Below are 18403 nucleotides of genomic sequence, written 5' to 3'. Positions count from 1 at the left end.
GTTAACATCAAAGCAGTATCATATTCAGGAAAGCTGTTATTTTTGGAAAGAATCGGTTGTGCTTTTTAGAAATCACCATTATAAATATTTAAACATTACCCAAATATAAACCTGCAGAATTGAAGACAATGCACGCAGGTTGACTGTTCCAAGAGCGCTGGTGTTGCTATTTCATTTGCATGTAACTGAGAGGGGCAGTCGATCGGTGGCTATAGAAAACTCCAATGGATATGGAAAGAATTGAATGCCTTTGATGTATTTTCAGTGAAGCAGTTATGGTTTGCTGGATCTGGTTAAATATGAGCTGAATGTGCAGTGGTAGCTTTTTCCCCTGTAAATGTTTCAATTATTCAATAATTTGCAATATGAACATGTATCTATTCATTCAAATCTTCTTCAGTACAGCTGTCACTGGTCAGTTTTGTGTTCAGAAATGGTAGTAATGTGAGCGACTTACATAAAGATGATATGTGTGAGATTTATCAAGGGATACTAGCTGTTAAAATGATACATTTGTTTGTGGAGAATATCATATTGATCAGGGATTTAGGTTGTTCAAAATTGGTCCAAAATCTTAATAGATTTGTAGGACTTTATTGAGCCATATAAATGATTAAAACTAGAAAATGGCCCTCTGTATGTTTATGAGCTTCTTATTACTGAGTAATTGGAATGAAAAGCAATATGTGTTGGGTATATCATATAGTTGTTAAATTAACATGGTGTATATGAGGAAATATAGTAGAATTATTAAAATTATGTAACAGGACTGATTACTATACTGTACAGTATACAAAGACCAATTTACAGAACTTTTATATTAAAAAGATACCTGTATTATATACTGATTCAGATATAATGATACCATCAATAGTAACTTTTTAATCTTAGTTAGAATATTGATATCTTAACTTAATCTCTTTGTATGGACATCTCTGTCCTGTTGGAATAGTTTTTTTATCTTTATTCTATTGATGACATCATAATGTAAACCATTATTGATGATGTCACTGTAATATCCATTGTTGTTGATGACATCACAATATCTAACATTATCACTGTACAGTTAACAATGCATGTGGTATCCTCATTTTAGTACTTCAGGGGTACAAATATTCTATGTTTTGTTTTGAAGAAGCCCACTTAATAATAGAGCAAAACTGGTCAATAATAAGAAGATGAACCATTGAGGTCACTTTTACCTGTTGTGATTGACTCTGCCTATTCTTCATTGTTTCTTTACTTCAATCAACCTTAGGGATCCAGGAACCCAGAATTTCACCAATACGTAACCTCCCTGGTGTTGGCTCTATCCCCTGTTTACTTAGGACTGTTTACCCTTACAATATTCTAAGTTTCATGATACAAGGCTGCAGTGGTATTATGATTGTTTGGTATCAGAAAACTCCAATACTTTGAATGTTTTGTCGACAATCTGTAATTAAAGAAGATTGGTGTAGGTGCAAATATATTGTACATTATGTAATCATGTATATACGACTATGTGTAACTTGTGGTATTGGCAATGCTGTCTGTATCTAAGTTTGTGGATGTCAAAGTGGGACTTATACTAAGCATATTAATCCGGGTTCCAATAATACTCCGCTTTAGGTTGGAATTTGGTTTGGCTTAATGATGTTAGAGGGAGATAGGGGATGAGAACTGGGACAAAGTAGGTTGTTTGCTAATGTAATTAACATTTCATCAGCTCATAGAGTTCCTTCATGATTTAACTGATACAGTAATTTGATATCTAATAGCAAATGACTGCCATAGAACTTCTGTTTTCATTCCTGCATTCATTCGGATATCATTTCTAAATATTGGAGTAACAACAACATATCACAATCGGAGCTAATCTGTTTTCTTTGTGTGAGAATATGGTAGCCATTGGTTGATTTCCCATAGGGTATGAAGCACACTGCACTAAAGCCATTGATTATTGGGTGTGATAAAAAGTACCGGTGTAAACTGGTAACCTGGCTGGGGTCTGCATCCAGTAGGGCACTGTAGCATTCCTCACATGATAATGATGATAAATCAAGATTTTTAGACCATAGCATACAAAATGTGTGAAGAAAGACCAAGAGTGGGGGGAGGTAATTCTGTCAGCCTGTCCTGTAGCTAACAGTCATCACATCAATTATTAAACCCAATATATAGACATTTATTGTTGTTGCAGTGCAGTTTTAAAAGCAGTTGCCTGAAAGCTCAAAACAAGTCAGGTTACAAGTGAAAGTGTAGAGAAATTATTCTTTCATAATTAATGATATCAAAGAGTCTCCTTTAACTTGTATAGACATGGGAAACAAAACTAAAAATGTCTGTTGATTTCATTTAGGAAATACAGAAGTTATGAGAAATTATGTGAATTTGACGAGTTTTTCACCTGTACTGCTGACATTAGGGCAGATACAGATCTAGCTAGATTCGGGGGAGATTTGCTGCTTAGATTTGCATAAGGTAAAGATGATATTAAGCTTTACTTGTAAGAAGAAGAAGAAAAAAAAAGAAACAAAACAAACGAGAAAATATCAAACTTCAAATTTGAAGTTGAAAACCAGAATTAAAAAAAACACTAACAATTAACCAAATAAGAAAATACAGATATTTAGTTTTACAATCCTTTCATATACTGTATATATCAAGTGTATAAATAAAGCAGAGTGAGAGGCGATGACAGGTTATTCCCATCTGTCATACCTTCCAGTCACTTACACAGCATATCTCCAGTATCTCAGGAAAATCAATACATTTTATATATTTTATGGTGAGTGGTATACAGATTGAATACATCTCAAATTCAGGTGGGATTGTCTTACTCCAGAAACACCAGATCAAGGATTTCAAATATAGGTATGGAAAAAACACAGGAAATCATTATAAAAAATCCTGCTATATACTTGCTGGTTTTGATGATCATTTAATTGCCCCGGTATAATGATAATTTAAAATTGAAGGCATAAGATGTAGATTTAATTATAATGAAGACATGTACAATGCTACAATTCCAGACATTTCCTACTCAGTAAAGTTCTCTGTAATTTTGCTCATCCTATAGTATTAAATATACAGTTGGGTAGAAAGTACAGAAGAAGTTTTTTTAAGTACATAGTGCAGCTGGCATAAAGTTTGTGTGTAATTGGTGCCCGACTTGTGCATCCCATCATTGTGGCATCCTTCATCTACAAACATTTGTACTTCTAAAAGAAGCAACAGAACTGCAATGTGTTTAATCTTGTGAAGCTTAAAAGAACGATAAAAAAAGCATTATCAAATTGAATTGGAAACTATTTTTTATGCTTTAAATCCTAATTGAATTTACATAATCACTTCAGGAGATGTCTGTAGTTGTAGCTGATTTTGATGCACTGTTGTGTCAATAAATAATATGTACATAATTGTCTTTTGAATGAAAATGTCCAATCCCTAATTGACTATTTCGGGAAGTGATCATGAGCATATAAGCATACACCTGTTCCACCTAGTTCATGGTGCTATTTCTGTTTCAAATGATTCAGTGATTTTATTCCTAGAATGATCAGGTTTGTGCTCAGTGAAGTGATGTCACTCAATGAAATACCATGTATCCCTGGTGTATGTAAATTCAGTGGTTTTTTTTACCCAATTTAAAATTTAGAAAGCTAGTATGAGCAATACCTCAAGGTCAAAAGTCAAGTTAGTGCTATTTTTGTCACAATTAGCCAAACCTAAAGATGGTTTATGTACATTGTACTGTAATTTGGTCAATATGACCTTTATACCTCTAGGTCATGCTAGTGCAATTTTTGTCGATTATTTAACCTGGTTGATGGCATTTTAAAATCCATTGATGTTTAAAATTTGGCATTGGCCTATGTAGATTGGTGGCTGGAAAGTGTGTGGCGTTGATATCAGGCTGTTGATTATAAAGATTTCTGCATTGGTCGATGTAGACTTGTAGCTGGGATTTATTTATTGATTGGTATAAAGGTTAATTTTAATGGCCAAAAAAGGTTTGAGAGTAGTAGGTGTAATGTGGTTGTTGAGGAGAAGAGCTTAAAAAACAATATGAATGTGGATACATATTTTTGTTCGGTGAGCATGTTACTTCCTGCAGCTGTTGGGAGAAAATCCCCCTGTCATTATCTGGAAGCTTGTAAAAGTAATTTGGAATAATCTGTTGTTTTTTAATGACAAAGATTTGTCTTTGTCAAATTGTGACATTCCTTTCTTCCATGGAAACACATTCACACTTCATCAGCAAAACCAACAGGTGAAATAATATTAATGGTGTTATTTGTTTGCAGAGGTGTGTACTGGCAGTATTAACGTGATCTGAAATAATAGGATGCTTTAGGCGGGTATGAAAACACCTCTGTATATTGATTGCTTAGGCTGAAATTGGTTCATTTTATTTATCAATAGAGTGTACACTGATATGGGTCAGAGTGAAAATTGTTTTCATTTGCAGGAAAATTGTCGGTAATGAGCGGATAGTTGCCTGATCAATGGTGTGTGTTTATTGATTACTCATTTGAAAAATAATTCTGTCCCACTCGCCAGTGGTAGGGGTTGATAAGATCTGGTCCATGTTCGAGGTCAGAGGCTGATGAGGTCAGGCTGTTGTTCTGAATCGGCTGACCTTCAAAATAATACTAGACTTTGCCAGGCTGTTAATTAGCTTTGACTTCTAGATTAGAATATTGCCTGGAGCCAGTGTGTTTAGAAGGAAAGTTAATTTTGACATAATCCATTAACTGAGGAAGTAGTAACAGTTATGTAAAAAGCAATGTAAAGATACCAGTATAAACCTAGAAAACTTGGTGTGACATACTAGTTAACAAGGTAATCAATTTGGTGATATGGTTTTTATGTCAACATTATAAACATACGTGTCAAATCAGGTCAGTTAGAGCTATTTTCTATAAAACTGCTTTTCTGCAGGCTTTATGCTGGTAAGCAAAACCTCTTAGAATTGTCTTAATATTCTTTCATTTCCTCAAAGTAATTCATGAAAACATTGACATACATTATATATATGATCAAACAAATTTTGATTTTTTTAACTCCGTAGTACTGAAAAAGATATGCGACATACTGTTTTTATGCTTAAATAAGCATAGGGAGCCAAAACATACTTTGATTCAAAGTAGAGTGAGGCTTATTGTAGGGGAACAGAATATCAAATTAGGGTGTGGGCTTATTGTAGGGCAACGGAATAACAAATTAGGGTGTGGGCTTATTGTAGGGGAACAGAATAACAAAGTAGGGTGTGGGCTTATTGTAGGGGAACAGAATAACAAATTAGGGTGTGGGCTTATTGTAGGGGAACAGAATAACAAATTAGGGTGTGGGCTTAGTGAAGGGGAACAGAATAACAAATTAGGGTGTTGGCTTGTTGTAGGGCAACAAAATAACAAAGTAGGGTGTGGGATTATTGAAGGGGAACAGAATAACAAATTAGTGTGTGGGCTTATTGTAGGGCAACGAAATAACAAATTAGGTGTGGGCTTATTGTAGGGCAACGGAATAACAAAGGGTGTGGGCTTATTGTAGGGCAACACAATAACAAATTAGGGTGTGGGCTTATTGAAGGGGAGCAGAATAACAAATTAGGGTGTGAGCTTATTGTAGGGCAATTTAATAACAAAGTAAGGTGTGGGCTTATTGTAGGGCAACAGAATAACAAATTAGGGCATGGGTTTATTGTTGGGCAACAGAATAACAAAGTAGAGTGTGGGCTTATTGTAGGGCACTGGAATAACAAAGTAGGGTGTGGGCTTATTGTAGGGGAACAGAATAACAAATTAGGGCATGGGTTTATTGTTGGGCAACAGAATAACAAATTAGGGCATGGGTTTATTGTTGGGCAACAGAATAACAAATTAGGGCATGGGTTTATTGTTGGGCAACAGAATAACAAATTAGGGCATGGGTTTATTGTTGGGCAACAGAATAACAAAGTAGGGTGTGGGCTTATTGTAGGGCACTGGAATAACAAAGTAGGGTGTGGGCTTATTAAATGCTTATGATATATTGACATAGCAATACCAGCGACAAATATACTTAAGTATCATTCTTGTTTCATATCTCATGAAACCAGGTGAGTGATACAGGCCCTCTGGGCCTCTTGTTGTAGGGCAACAGAATAACAAAATAGGGTGTGGGTTTTTTGTAAAGCAACACAATGACAAAGTAGAATTAGGGCAACCAGCAAGTATGGATTTTCTGGAACATTTTCTTTGGGTTCGTAAATATGATAGAAGTTATAGTAATATTAAGACTTTGGTGGACTAACTAACTACAGTAATGGAAACCTATCCAAAACGGTATTTGTAAAATATCTTGTCATTAGAGTAGTCTGTATGTCTTTATTTTCATAGTCCAAATGTTATGTCTGTTGTCTGTGATGTAATTTTCATGTTAATTGTAGACATCTAAATCACCTATAAGGAGTGCTATTATGTCAAGTCAAACACAAAAAATCCTGGGTGTGTTCACAGAATAATGCTGTAGTGATGCGATCAATGTAAATTACAGTTGAAAAAATAGTTTTGTCTCCTGCAACATACAGATTACTTAGCCAACCTAAAAATCAATATTTCTACACGGAAAATCAGATGATTTATTGGATTTTCTCTGTCACTTAATCATAAAGTGGTTGTAATGCAGTTTGATTTGTGTTTTAGCAAAATATTCTGTAAAAATTCAGGAATCCAGCACCATGTTCCCCCAATACTTGCTGTGTTGACAGGGAGGTCAGTGTGGGATCGTACAAGCACATGCATTATTTATAGAGCAGATACACAGGCTTCAATTGTGCTATAATCATGTCTGCCCTGTATTGTTTTCCCTCCCAATAAAAAGATAAAACATCCCTTGTGCAATGTGTTCGATAATAGCTCAAGTTTGTTTTATTATGATCATTGCTCTTTCATTCAAATAAATCTACATTCTCCCCTAAACAGGTTGGGAACACTCTGGAAAATAAATCTACATTCTCCCCTAAACAGGTTGGGAACACTCTGGAAAATAAATCTACATTCTCCCCTAAACAGGTTGGGAACACTCAGGAAATTAAATCTACATTCCCCCCTAAACAGGTTGGGAACACTCTGGAAAATAAATCTACATTCCCCCCTAAACAGGTTGGGAACACTCTGGAAAATAAATCTACATTCCCCCCTAAACAGGTTGGGAACACTCTGGAAAATAAATCTACATTCCCCCCTAAACAGGTTGGGAACACTCTGGAAAATAAATCTACATTCTCCCCTAAACAGGTTGGGAACACTCTTTAATTTTTGCCTCTTTTTTAGTTATCATTAAAGAGCTTTTGTATCATGACTTTCCAGGCTTTCATACTTCAAAATTCACCTTCTATAGAAGGTGAACAAAAACCCAGGACATGGCAAAAGCCAAAACTATTCGTAACCTGTTGAATTTAGTCGAGGAGCAATTAGTGAAACTAATGAGCGAGAAGTTTATATAACCTTGATAGTACCAGTGTAACTACGGATGACACCATTTTGGCAAGAAAATGATTACCTGGTATTTTGTCTTTGATTAAGTTCTATAAACATACCATATTTGTCCTTATATTTGTGAACCACTTATTGCTTACTATCTTAAAATTGATTATTTTGCAAAAATGAAGAAGGGTGGTTATTTTCAGGCAGGGACTTATCAGTGTTGGCAATAACTTTTCTGAAGGCAGGGGTTTATGTACATAATAAGGCGCTATCTTTGGTAGATGAATATCTTATTTTAAATAGACATTGTCAGGGTAGTACAGTACTACAATATTGTCTGGTTTCATAAAAATTCTTGTGTGGTGAGTTTTGATGTATAGCAGCAGTTGGGCAGACCTATATATTGTGGTGAGTATGTGGGTGTTGTTGACAAATGTTGTAATAATGTCATACCTTGCTGAGTGTGGGTGTCAACAGTTGACAGGTAGGGCTCTTCTCCTTATCATCACTCACTGCATCTCGTTTGTCAAGTTTTCCCCGTTATAGCTAAAATTTATAAAGTTTTTGCAGTGAAACAAAACTCATAACAGCTCTATTTCTATTAAAAATGTCAATGTAGGAAAATTTTGTGTTTGCTTGTGGCAATAATTCAGCGAGTTTTCAAGGCATTTTAAAATTTTGTAATATGACTTCTTGAATATTTCATGTGTTGACAGATCACTGCTGTGTTCTGACCAAGCAGGTGAAAGTGTCAGTAAGGTCGGCTATGTTGCCAACAACTTTCAAGAGGTGTCATACCTTAGTAGTGGTGTTATCTTCAAGCGATTTCATTGAGAACATTGAGGCTGACTTGGTAGTAAATCTGTTTATCACATGCACCATGTGTTTTCCTAATAAGCCTTTTTGCACTGGTTGTCTGATGGCATGCCTGTAACATAGACCTACTCAGGCACAACAGATGCTGAATCTGTATTGATTAAGCTTTCATTTCATTCTTATACATATATGCTCAAGAAGGCTTTTATGTACCATGTGACAAAGTCTTGGTTGCAGTGCTGTCAATTGTCATCTTGTAATGCTACTTAATTTAATGTTTACTGTTGAATTCCAATATAAAAAGGGATTCTTAAAGTTATGGCATAACAATGAACTTACAAATTGTAATATCTTCTCTATTTGGCTTAAAGATTTAGCTCAAATGCATGGCCTGAAGGTATGAATTCAGTATATATAATTCAGTATATATGCATTTGTGTGCTTACATTTAGCTTGGAGGAATCTGAATCATATATTGATACATGTGAATTTAAAAAAAGAAAACAAATGACTATCATTGTGTTTAAATTCAACTCTAAACTTAATTTTGATATTTTTATGAGATCCTGAAAAAGGATATTTTCTTAAAATTTTGCAAGGAAAGTTTTTGGAAAGTGAACACCAAAGTTAGAATTTTATGTGATGGATATGCTATAATTGATGTTGTATCATAACCTCCATGTTAAAACCAGCCATCTATCAGGAGGACATAGTTCTGGATGGAAAGTGACATTGTATAGCTATACAGCAGACAGTTGTATCTTTTATAGGTAGATTCAATATAGTATTGTATATATAATTAGATTGAATTCTAAAGCTCTGTGAATGTACAAGTGGTACAAAAGACAGAATTCCTGTGTGACATGAGTTTTATGTTGTTCTGTATCCTATAACAATACTACCTGTATTTTATTACTACATTACATATCAATGATGTGTTTTGATGCAATCAATTCTTTCCTGCATAATGTGCTCAATTTTCCATGAGAGTTTCCTGAATAGTTAAACCAGCTGTTAAGTGACTTGAAAAATTGGCCTAATAGTAGATCAATTACACATGGGCGTACAATGATTTGTTAGAAATCGTGATCTAGCTACTGTAACACTCTCAGAACTCTCTGTGAAAAAATGGAGTATTGACGCGCTGTAATGAATTATTTATTTATTTTGTGGAAGAATGTAGGTCTGTCCATAAGCCTTTGGATAATATTAATGGAAATACAGGAAATCTTTTTTTTTCTGTCTGAACGTAAATGAGATTATGATTTCTCATATTGAAAATGTTCTTCTTGTTTTTCAGATCATCAAAAGCTTGAAAGAGAGGCAAGAATATGTAGGCTATTAAAACATCCAAATATAGGTATGTATGTTACATTATATCGTTGTTTTTCTCATCAAAGCCAAAGCAAAAGATTGTCCAGCTCTATCGCCTACGTATACACTAGTTGTCTGTAACTTCATACTTGGAGCATAAGTTCACCTATGGCTAGGCGATCAGGTCAATTTGTATCAAAATTAGGTCACTCTGATCTGTAATTTCACCTTTGACCTTTATCAATGAAACAGCTTATCCAGGTTCCATCTCCTACACTTCTTGTCACTAGAACTATATACTTGGACATGAGTTCCCCTAGGTGAGTAGATGTGTCATGCAACAAAATTAGGCCACTCTGACCTACATTTTGACATTTGCCCTCAAGTGGGTGACTTTGACTTATTCGCCAAATTCCCTTGTTTTTGAAAGCAATGAATCTTTTTCAGAAACCAGAATTATGGTTGCTATAAATATATGTATGAATTTTTCCTAATTGAAATTTAACAAATTGTTGAAAATTTGCCTCACAATCTTCAGTCAGGGTCTTCATTAATGCAAAGATAATGTTGAGGATAGCCTTTGGTCAGATTATAGTGTCTACATTGTTATATACCTTCCTGAGAATTATGGAAATAAAGACTTTTATATACACATGTAGAGTCTGCATATGTACGTTGTGCACACTTAACAATAAATAGTGAATTTCTGGAATAAAATTCAAACTGTCACATAACACATTCTCACCCTTTCAATACCAACAGCACACAATGAGGTGAAGGAAGAATAATTTTCCTGTGTCATCTCCATTTCCATCTGATTTGGTGTCAGCTATATCAGGTGTAAAAGCAGATATCTGGTCAAGTTTTTATTATCTTATTTCCCAGAAGCAATCAAGCAGGAATCAATAGGGAGCTGTATAAGCTACCTTTGGTATCTTGTAGGCTAGACTAGCCCAGCGTATTCTAGATTGATCAGCTGTCTTCTCCTGAAAAAAAAACATGCTTTATTTGCTTGATGATAACAGTAATTTATTAAAGAAATAATTTTCTGAAAGAATTGCTTCTGAAGGTCAATGTTTCTGGCGAGACAGTATGTATTTAGACAAATGTCCATGGAAGAAATTCTGTAGTGGTTTTTCTGTAATGGAGGACTGAAATGTCTTTCCTGCAGAGGAGCTGCCCTTTCTATAGTGGAGAACTGTACCATCCTTTGTTTAGAGTACTGGCCTATCTGTAATGGAGAACTGTACCATCCTTTGTTTAGAGTACTGTCCTATCTGTAATGGAGATCTACTATCAATTGTTTAGAGTACCGTCCTATCTGTAATGGAGAACTATCAATTGTTTAGAGTACTGTCCTATCTGTGATAGAGAACTACTATCAATTTTTTAGCGTACTGGCCTATCTGTAATGGAGAACTACTATCAATTGTTTAGAGTACTGTCCTATCTGTAATGGAGATCTACTATCAATTGTTTAGAGTACCGTCCTATCTGTAATGGAGAACTATCAATTGTTTAGAGTACTGTCCTATCTGTGATAGAGAACTACTATCAATTGTTTAGAGTACTGTCCTATCTGTAATGGAGAACTACTATCAATTGTTTAGAGTACTGTCCTATCTGTAATGGAGAACTACTATCAATTGTTTAGAGTACTGTCCTATCTGTAATAGAGAACTACTATCAATTGTTTAGAGTACTGTCCTATCTGTAATGGAGAACTACTATCAATTGTTTAGAGTACTGTCCTATCTGTAATGGAGAACTACTATCAGTTGTTTAGAGTACTGGCCTATCTGTAATGGAGAACTACTATCAATTGTTTAGAGTACTGTCCTATCTGTAATAGAGAACTACTATCAATTGTTTAGAGTACTGGCCTATCTGTAATAGAGAACTTCTATCAATTGTTTAGAGTACTGTCCTATCTGTAATGGAGAACTACTATCAATTGTTTAGAGTACTGGCCTATCTGTAATGGAGAACTACTATCAATTGTTTAGAGTACTGGCCTATCAGTAATGGAGAACTACTATCAATTGTTTAGAGTACTGTCTTATCTGTAATAGAGAACTACTATCAATTGTTTAGAGTACTGTCCTATCTGTAATAGAGAACTACTATCAATTGTTTAGAGTACTGGCCTATCTGTAATAGAGAACTACTATCAATTGTTTAGAGTACTGTCCTATCTGTAATGGAGAACTACTATCAATTGTTTAGAGTACTGGCCTATATGTAATGGAGAACGACTATCAATTGTTTAGAGTACTGGCCTATCAGTAATGGAGAACTACTATCAATTGTTTAGAGTACTGTCTTATCTGTAATAGAGAACTACTATCAATTGTTTAGAGTACTGTCCTATCTGTAATGGAGAACTACTATCACTTGTTTAGAGTACTGTCCTATCTGTAATGGAGAACTACTATCAATTGTTTAGAGTACTGGCCTATCTGTAATGGAGAACTACTATCAATTGTTTAGAGTACTGTCCTATCTGTAATGGAGAACTACTATCAATTGTTTAGAGTACTGGCCAATCTGTAATGGAGAACTACTATCAGTTGTTTAGAGTACTGGCCTATCTGTAATAGAGAACTACTATCAATTGTTTACAGTACTGGCCTATCTGTAATGGAGAACTACTATCAATTGTTTAGAGTACTGGCCTATCTGTAATGGAGAACTACTATCAATTGTTTAGAGGACTGGCCTATCTGTAATGGAGAACTACTATCAATTGTTTAGAGTACTGACCTATCTGTAATGGAGAACTACTATCAATTGTTTAGAGTACTGGCCTATCTGTAATGGAGAACTACTATCAATTGTTTAGAGTACTGGCCTATCTGTAATGGAGAACTACTATCAATTGTTTAGAGTACTGGCCTATCTGTAATAGGGAACTACTATCAATTGTTTAGAGTACTGGCCTATCTGTAATGGAGAACTACTATCAATTGTTTAGAGTACTGGCCTATCTGTAATGGAGAACTACTATCAATTGTTTAGAGTACTGGCCCATCTGTAATGGAGAACTACTATCAATTGTTTAGAGTACTGGCCTATCTGTAATGGAGAACTGCTATCAATTGTTTAGAGTACTGCCCTACCTGTAATGGAGAACTACTATCAATTGTTTAGAGTACTGTCCTATCTTTAATGGAGAACTACTATCGATTGTTTAAGGTACTGGCCTATCTGTAATGGAGAACTACTATCAATTGTTTAGAGTACTGTCCTATCTGTAATGGAGAACTACTATCAATTGTTTAGAGTACTGGCCTATCTGTAATGGAGAACTACTATCAATTGTTTAGAGTACTGTCCTATCTGTAATGGAGAACTACTATCAATTGTTTTGAGTACTGACCTATCTGTAATAGAGAACTACTATCAATTGTTTAGAGTACTGACCTATCTGTAATAAAGGATCTAATTAGAATATTTACTGTAATAGAGGATCTTATTACCATCCTTACTGTAATAGAGGATCTTATTACCATCCTTACTGTAATAGAGGATCTTATTACCACCCTTACTCTAATAAAGCATCTTATTACCATATTTACTGTAATAGAGGATCTTATTACCATCCTTACTGTAATAGAGGATCTTATTACCATCCTTACTTTAATATAGGTTCTTATTACCATCCCTACTGTAATAGATGATCTTATTACCATCCTTACAATATTAGAGGATCTTATTACCATCCTTACTGTAATAGAGGATCTTATTACCATCCTTACTGTAATAGAGGATCTTATTACCATCCTTACTGTAATAGAGGATCTTACTACCATCCCTACTGTAATAGAGGATCTTATTACCATCCTTACTGTAATAGAGGATCTTATTACCATCCTTACTGTAATAGAGGATCTTATTACCATCCTTACTGTAATAGAGGATCTTATTACCATCCTTACAATATTAGAGGATCTTATTACCATCCTTACTGTTATAGAGGATCTTATTACCATCCTTACTTTAATAGAGGATCTTATTACCATGCTTACTGTAATAGAGGATCTTATTACCATCCTTACTGTAATAGAGGATCTTATTACCATCCTTACTGTAATAGAGAATCTTATTACCATCCTTACTGTAATAGAGGATCTTATAACCATCCTTACTGTAATAGAGGATCTTATTACCATCCTTACTGTAATAGAGGATCTTATTACCATCCTTACTGTAATAGAGGATCTTATTACCATCCTTACAATATTAGAGGATCTTATTACCATCCCTACTCTAATAGAGGATCTTATTACCATCCTTACAATATTAGAGGATCTTATTACCATCCTTACTGTAATAGAGAATCTTATTACCATCCTTACTTTAATAGAGGATCTTATTACCATCCTTACTGTAATAGAGGATCTTATTACCATCCTTACTGTAATAAAGCATCTTATTACCATCCCTACTGTAATAGAGGATCTTATTACCATCCTTACTTTAATAGAGGATCTTATTACCATCCTTACTGTAATAGAGGATCTTATTACCATCCTTACTGTAATAGAGGATCTTATTACCATCCTTAGAATATTAGAGGATCTTATTACCATCCTTACTGTAATAGAGGATCTTATTACCATCCTTACTGTAATAGAGGATCTTATTACCATCCTTACTGTAATAGAGGATCTTATTACCATCCTTATAATATTAGAGGATCTTATTACCATCCTTACTGTAATAGAGGATCTTATTACCATCCTTACTGTAATAGAGGATCTTATTACCATCCTTACTTTAATAGAGGATCTTATTACCATCCTTACTGTAATAAAGCATCTTATTACCATCCCTACTGTAATAGAGGATCTTATTACCATCCTCACTGTATTAGAGGATCTTATTACCATCCTTAATGTAATAGAGGATCTTATTACCATCCTTACTGTAATAGAGGATCTTATTACCATCCTTACTGTAATAGAGGATCTTATTACCATCCTCACTGTATTAGAGGATCTTATTACCATCCTTACTGTAATAGAGGATCTTATTACCATCCTTACTGTAATAGAGGATCTTATTACCATCCTTACTTTAATAGAGGATCTTATTACCATCCTTACTGTAATAAAGCATCTTATTACCATCCCTACTGTAATAGAGGATCTTATTACCATCCTTACTGTAATAGAGGATCTTATTACCATCCCTACTGTAATAGAGGATCTTATTACCATCCTCACTGTATTAGAGGATCTTATTACAATCCTTACTGTAATAGAGGATCTTATTACCATCCTCACTGTATTAGAGGATCTTATTACCATCCTTAATGTAATAGAGGATCTTATTACCATCCTTACTGTAATAGAGGATCTTATTACCATCCTTACTGTAATAGAGGATCTTATTACCATCCTTACTCTAATAGAGGATCTTATTACCATCCTTACTGTAATAGAGGATCTTATTACCATCCCTACTGTAATAGAGGATCTTATTACCATCCTTACTGTAATAGAGGATCTTATTACCATCCTTACTGTAATAGAGGATCTTATTACCATCCTTACTGTAATAGAGGATCTTATTACCATCCTTACTGTAATAGAGGATCTTATTACCATCCTTACTGTAATAGAGGATCTTATTACCATCCTTACTGTAATAGAGGATCTTATTACCATCCTTACTGTAATAGAGGATCTTATTACCATCCTTACTGTAATAGAGGATCTTATTACCATCCCTACTCTAATAGAGGATCTTATTACCATCCTTACTGTAATAGAGGATCTTATTACCATCCCTACTGTAATAGAGGATCTTATTACCATCCTTACTGTAATAGAGGATCTTATTACCATCCTTACTGTAATAGAGGATCTTATTACCATCCTTACTGTAATAGAGGATCTTATTACCATCCTTACTGTAATAGAGGATCTTATTACCATCCTTACTGTAATAGAGGATCTTATTACCATCCTTACTTTAGTATCACCATACCACGATGTCGATACAGTGCTTCATTTCCATAACTGATGTCAGATTTCCGATAAAGGAATTGTCATTGACTTGTTACTTTGGCATACTTAATATCCATTGATTGGTCAAATATCCCCAATGGCCAAAGGATTACTGTGGCTATATTACTCATCCCAAAATCCTGTTGATGCCAGTCACAGGTATAGAGATCACACTGTTGGTCTCATTATCACTGGCGTGCCTTGTCATTATCATTCCAGCATCCTGTATAGCCTGAATTCAATCCTGTTTGATGTGATTTATGTAAACTAGAGGATCTTCCAGCGTTTAATTACAGTTTTGTCCCTGTTTACTATCAATTCTTATAGACAAGCCTAGTTCCTGCTTTAGATAACACTTGATAATGGACAAAGAATGGCATATTAAATCATAGAGTTAAGGAACAGAGGTAACCTGATCATTGTCATATGGGATTATAGGGTGTAAGATATGTCCTACAACATGTATTTAATTTGTATGTGGTTTGACATCCTCACAACAGCCAGGCTCATATGAGGCCAGGACTCAAGGATACATCAACAGAAGAAATCAGCAGAGAATAACAGAAAAGACAGAAAAGAAAAAGAAATAAAGGAAGGAAGGTGCTGGGGGCAGCAGATCTATTGTTTTTGTATCCTCACTGTCTCTTTACACAGCAAATACAGAATGAAATCCCTGATTCAACATGGGCCCCACTTAAGTTATCTCCTGGGATTCACTGGGATACAGCAAACCATATCCTTGTGCCCTCTGATGTCAGCTTTTCAAAAGATATAAGAGAAAACCACCATATAGCAAGACCCTGCAAGAGGAGAAACACAATTATTTGCCTCTTATAACTTACATTTGGATATTGCAGACATATTCTTTCCCTTCTGCAAGGGTTTCATAGGGTGAAATATAAAATGTGTCTTACTAGGTCATTTATAGTGTTATAAGAGGCAAAATCCATATATCTGAAGGTGAATACCACATTATCAGCCCTACAGTTAGATGAAGGCAACTAGTGTAGGTGTTGTTTGTTTATAGGGGTTACAGGTCAAGAGTCCAGGAATGTTTTGGTTAATATGTTAATGCACTGACCTTTTGCATCATATTGAACAAACATTGGCACAGTTTTGTTGAAGGAGTTTGTAAACAATTCAAGGCAATGGCCTCTTCCCAAAGGACATGAGTATACATACCTCTGTCAGGTTCTAGAGCACACATTGGAACACTTCTCTTCCTTTACATATAGTGTTATCTCCTACTTTTATGTCACTCAAATTTTATTTGTGTGTTGGCTTATACCATTTGTATTTCAATTTTCCTCACTTTCAGCTGATATTAAAAAACAACTGACCAGACTTCAGTAAGGGGATGCTACTCTAACATTGCACTGAAGTTGTACTTTTTATGGTCAGATCTGAAATCTATGAAAGCTGCCATTTTGAAAAAAAAATTGTTAAACTTATATTCAAGTTCTAGTAACCCAACTTAACTGACACAATATAGGGACGATTGACTGAAGATCTTAACTAAGTGTAGTTGGTGTCAGTTGGAAACATGCTCAATTTAAAAATCAGTTTTAAGCAATTCTTAATAAAGTGTTCTTTTTGGCTGATCAGAAATCTAATACTGAAAACATGGTAATTTGCACGAGGCGGAAATTTACGCTAACTACACAGAGTCCTTTTGGTTGCGATGTGTATAGTTTACATATCAAAATCGCAACCCCCACCCCCTGCAAAATAACCACATTTAAATTATAGCCAGCACAGATTAAAATACCATTTGATAAATTTCTTGTAAATTTGATCTCTAGTGTGATTGGTATGAAATGCATAAATTTTTTTTTTTTGAAGGAAAAACTTATTATCATTTATAGGTAACAAGTCTGGCAATTGGGAAAAAGAATTTTCCTACAATATATCATTAAAGTATTGGGTTCCTATTATTGTTATTATCATAAATGTTTTCTATTGTACTAATAGTGTTTGTATTTGTTTCAGTTCGATTACACGATAGTATACAGGACGAGGGATTTCACTATCTTGTATTTGACTTGTAAGTATATATGTATAAATTAACTGTTTTCTCTCAAACCTGAACTAGATCTGTAAAGGTGAAAAAATAATAGTAGGAGAAATTTGAAACGAAACATATCAAAGAATTTCACAATCCACTTATCACAGGATAAAGAAATGCAAATTAAATCAAAGAATACACTGAAAAATATTGAGAACATGATAAGCTGGTACTTTCACTTCAGAATCAACGATTTATGGCATTTGCTTAATATTTGTGTCGGAGCTAACATTCAAATGTCCATCTCTGTATATCTCAGCATATTTTGTTGATTATTCTTAGAATTCCTGTACGTCATTATATTGGGGTATTATGTTTCATACATTCTGTTAGACCTTTAGAGCTTTACTGACAGTTCATTGTGTTGTTGTTGTCAACTGTTGTGAGATCATGTGTTGTGATCAGACACGATGATATGATCAGTCAATGACAGGGATGCTCACAATGACAACAATTACTGTTTATATATAAGGTTGATGCCTTTGTAAGATTAGAGTTTCGGTGTAGCAAGTAGAAGTGTCTTGGTTCTGTGTTGGATCACAGACCCGTGATGGAGTATAAGGAGTGGCACTGACGGCTCTAGTTTGTTTATAGGCTAATTAGCTGTGTGCTTGTCAATTAACCAGAATTAATTAGAATGTTTCCACCCTGAAATACACTGCCATGTTCCTGTCCCAGTATGTTGAGCCCTGCCCACCTGTCACCAGATGGAGTTCTGTCAGATGGCAGTGTTAATGGAT

General features: G+C 34.7%; 1 protein-coding gene across 15 annotated transcripts in view; it reads left to right on the top strand.

The window, feature by feature from the left end:
- LOC117334343 (calcium/calmodulin-dependent protein kinase type II delta chain-like) overlaps window positions 1-18403 on the top strand; it is a 123231-nt gene that overhangs the window by 29844 nt on the left and 74984 nt on the right. For all 15 annotated transcript variants that reach the window (XR_004534131.1, XR_004534132.1, XM_033893998.1 and 12 more), the window contains exons 3-4: window positions 9571-9630; window positions 17588-17642. Coding sequence is in view for 13 of the 15 variants with exons in the window: in XM_033893998.1 (XP_033749889.1) it covers window positions 9571-9630; window positions 17588-17642 (115 nt within the window). In the remaining 2 variants the exon portion in view is untranslated. The remainder of the gene's footprint in view (window positions 1-9570; window positions 9631-17587; window positions 17643-18403) is intronic.

The sequence above is a fragment of the Pecten maximus genome, chromosome 1, assembly GCF_902652985.1.
Source record: "Pecten maximus chromosome 1, xPecMax1.1, whole genome shotgun sequence".
NCBI lineage: Eukaryota > Metazoa > Mollusca > Bivalvia > Pectinida > Pectinidae > Pecten > Pecten maximus.
Note: the sequence above shows the minus strand (reverse complement) of the source record. Positions and strands in the feature narration are given on the sequence as shown.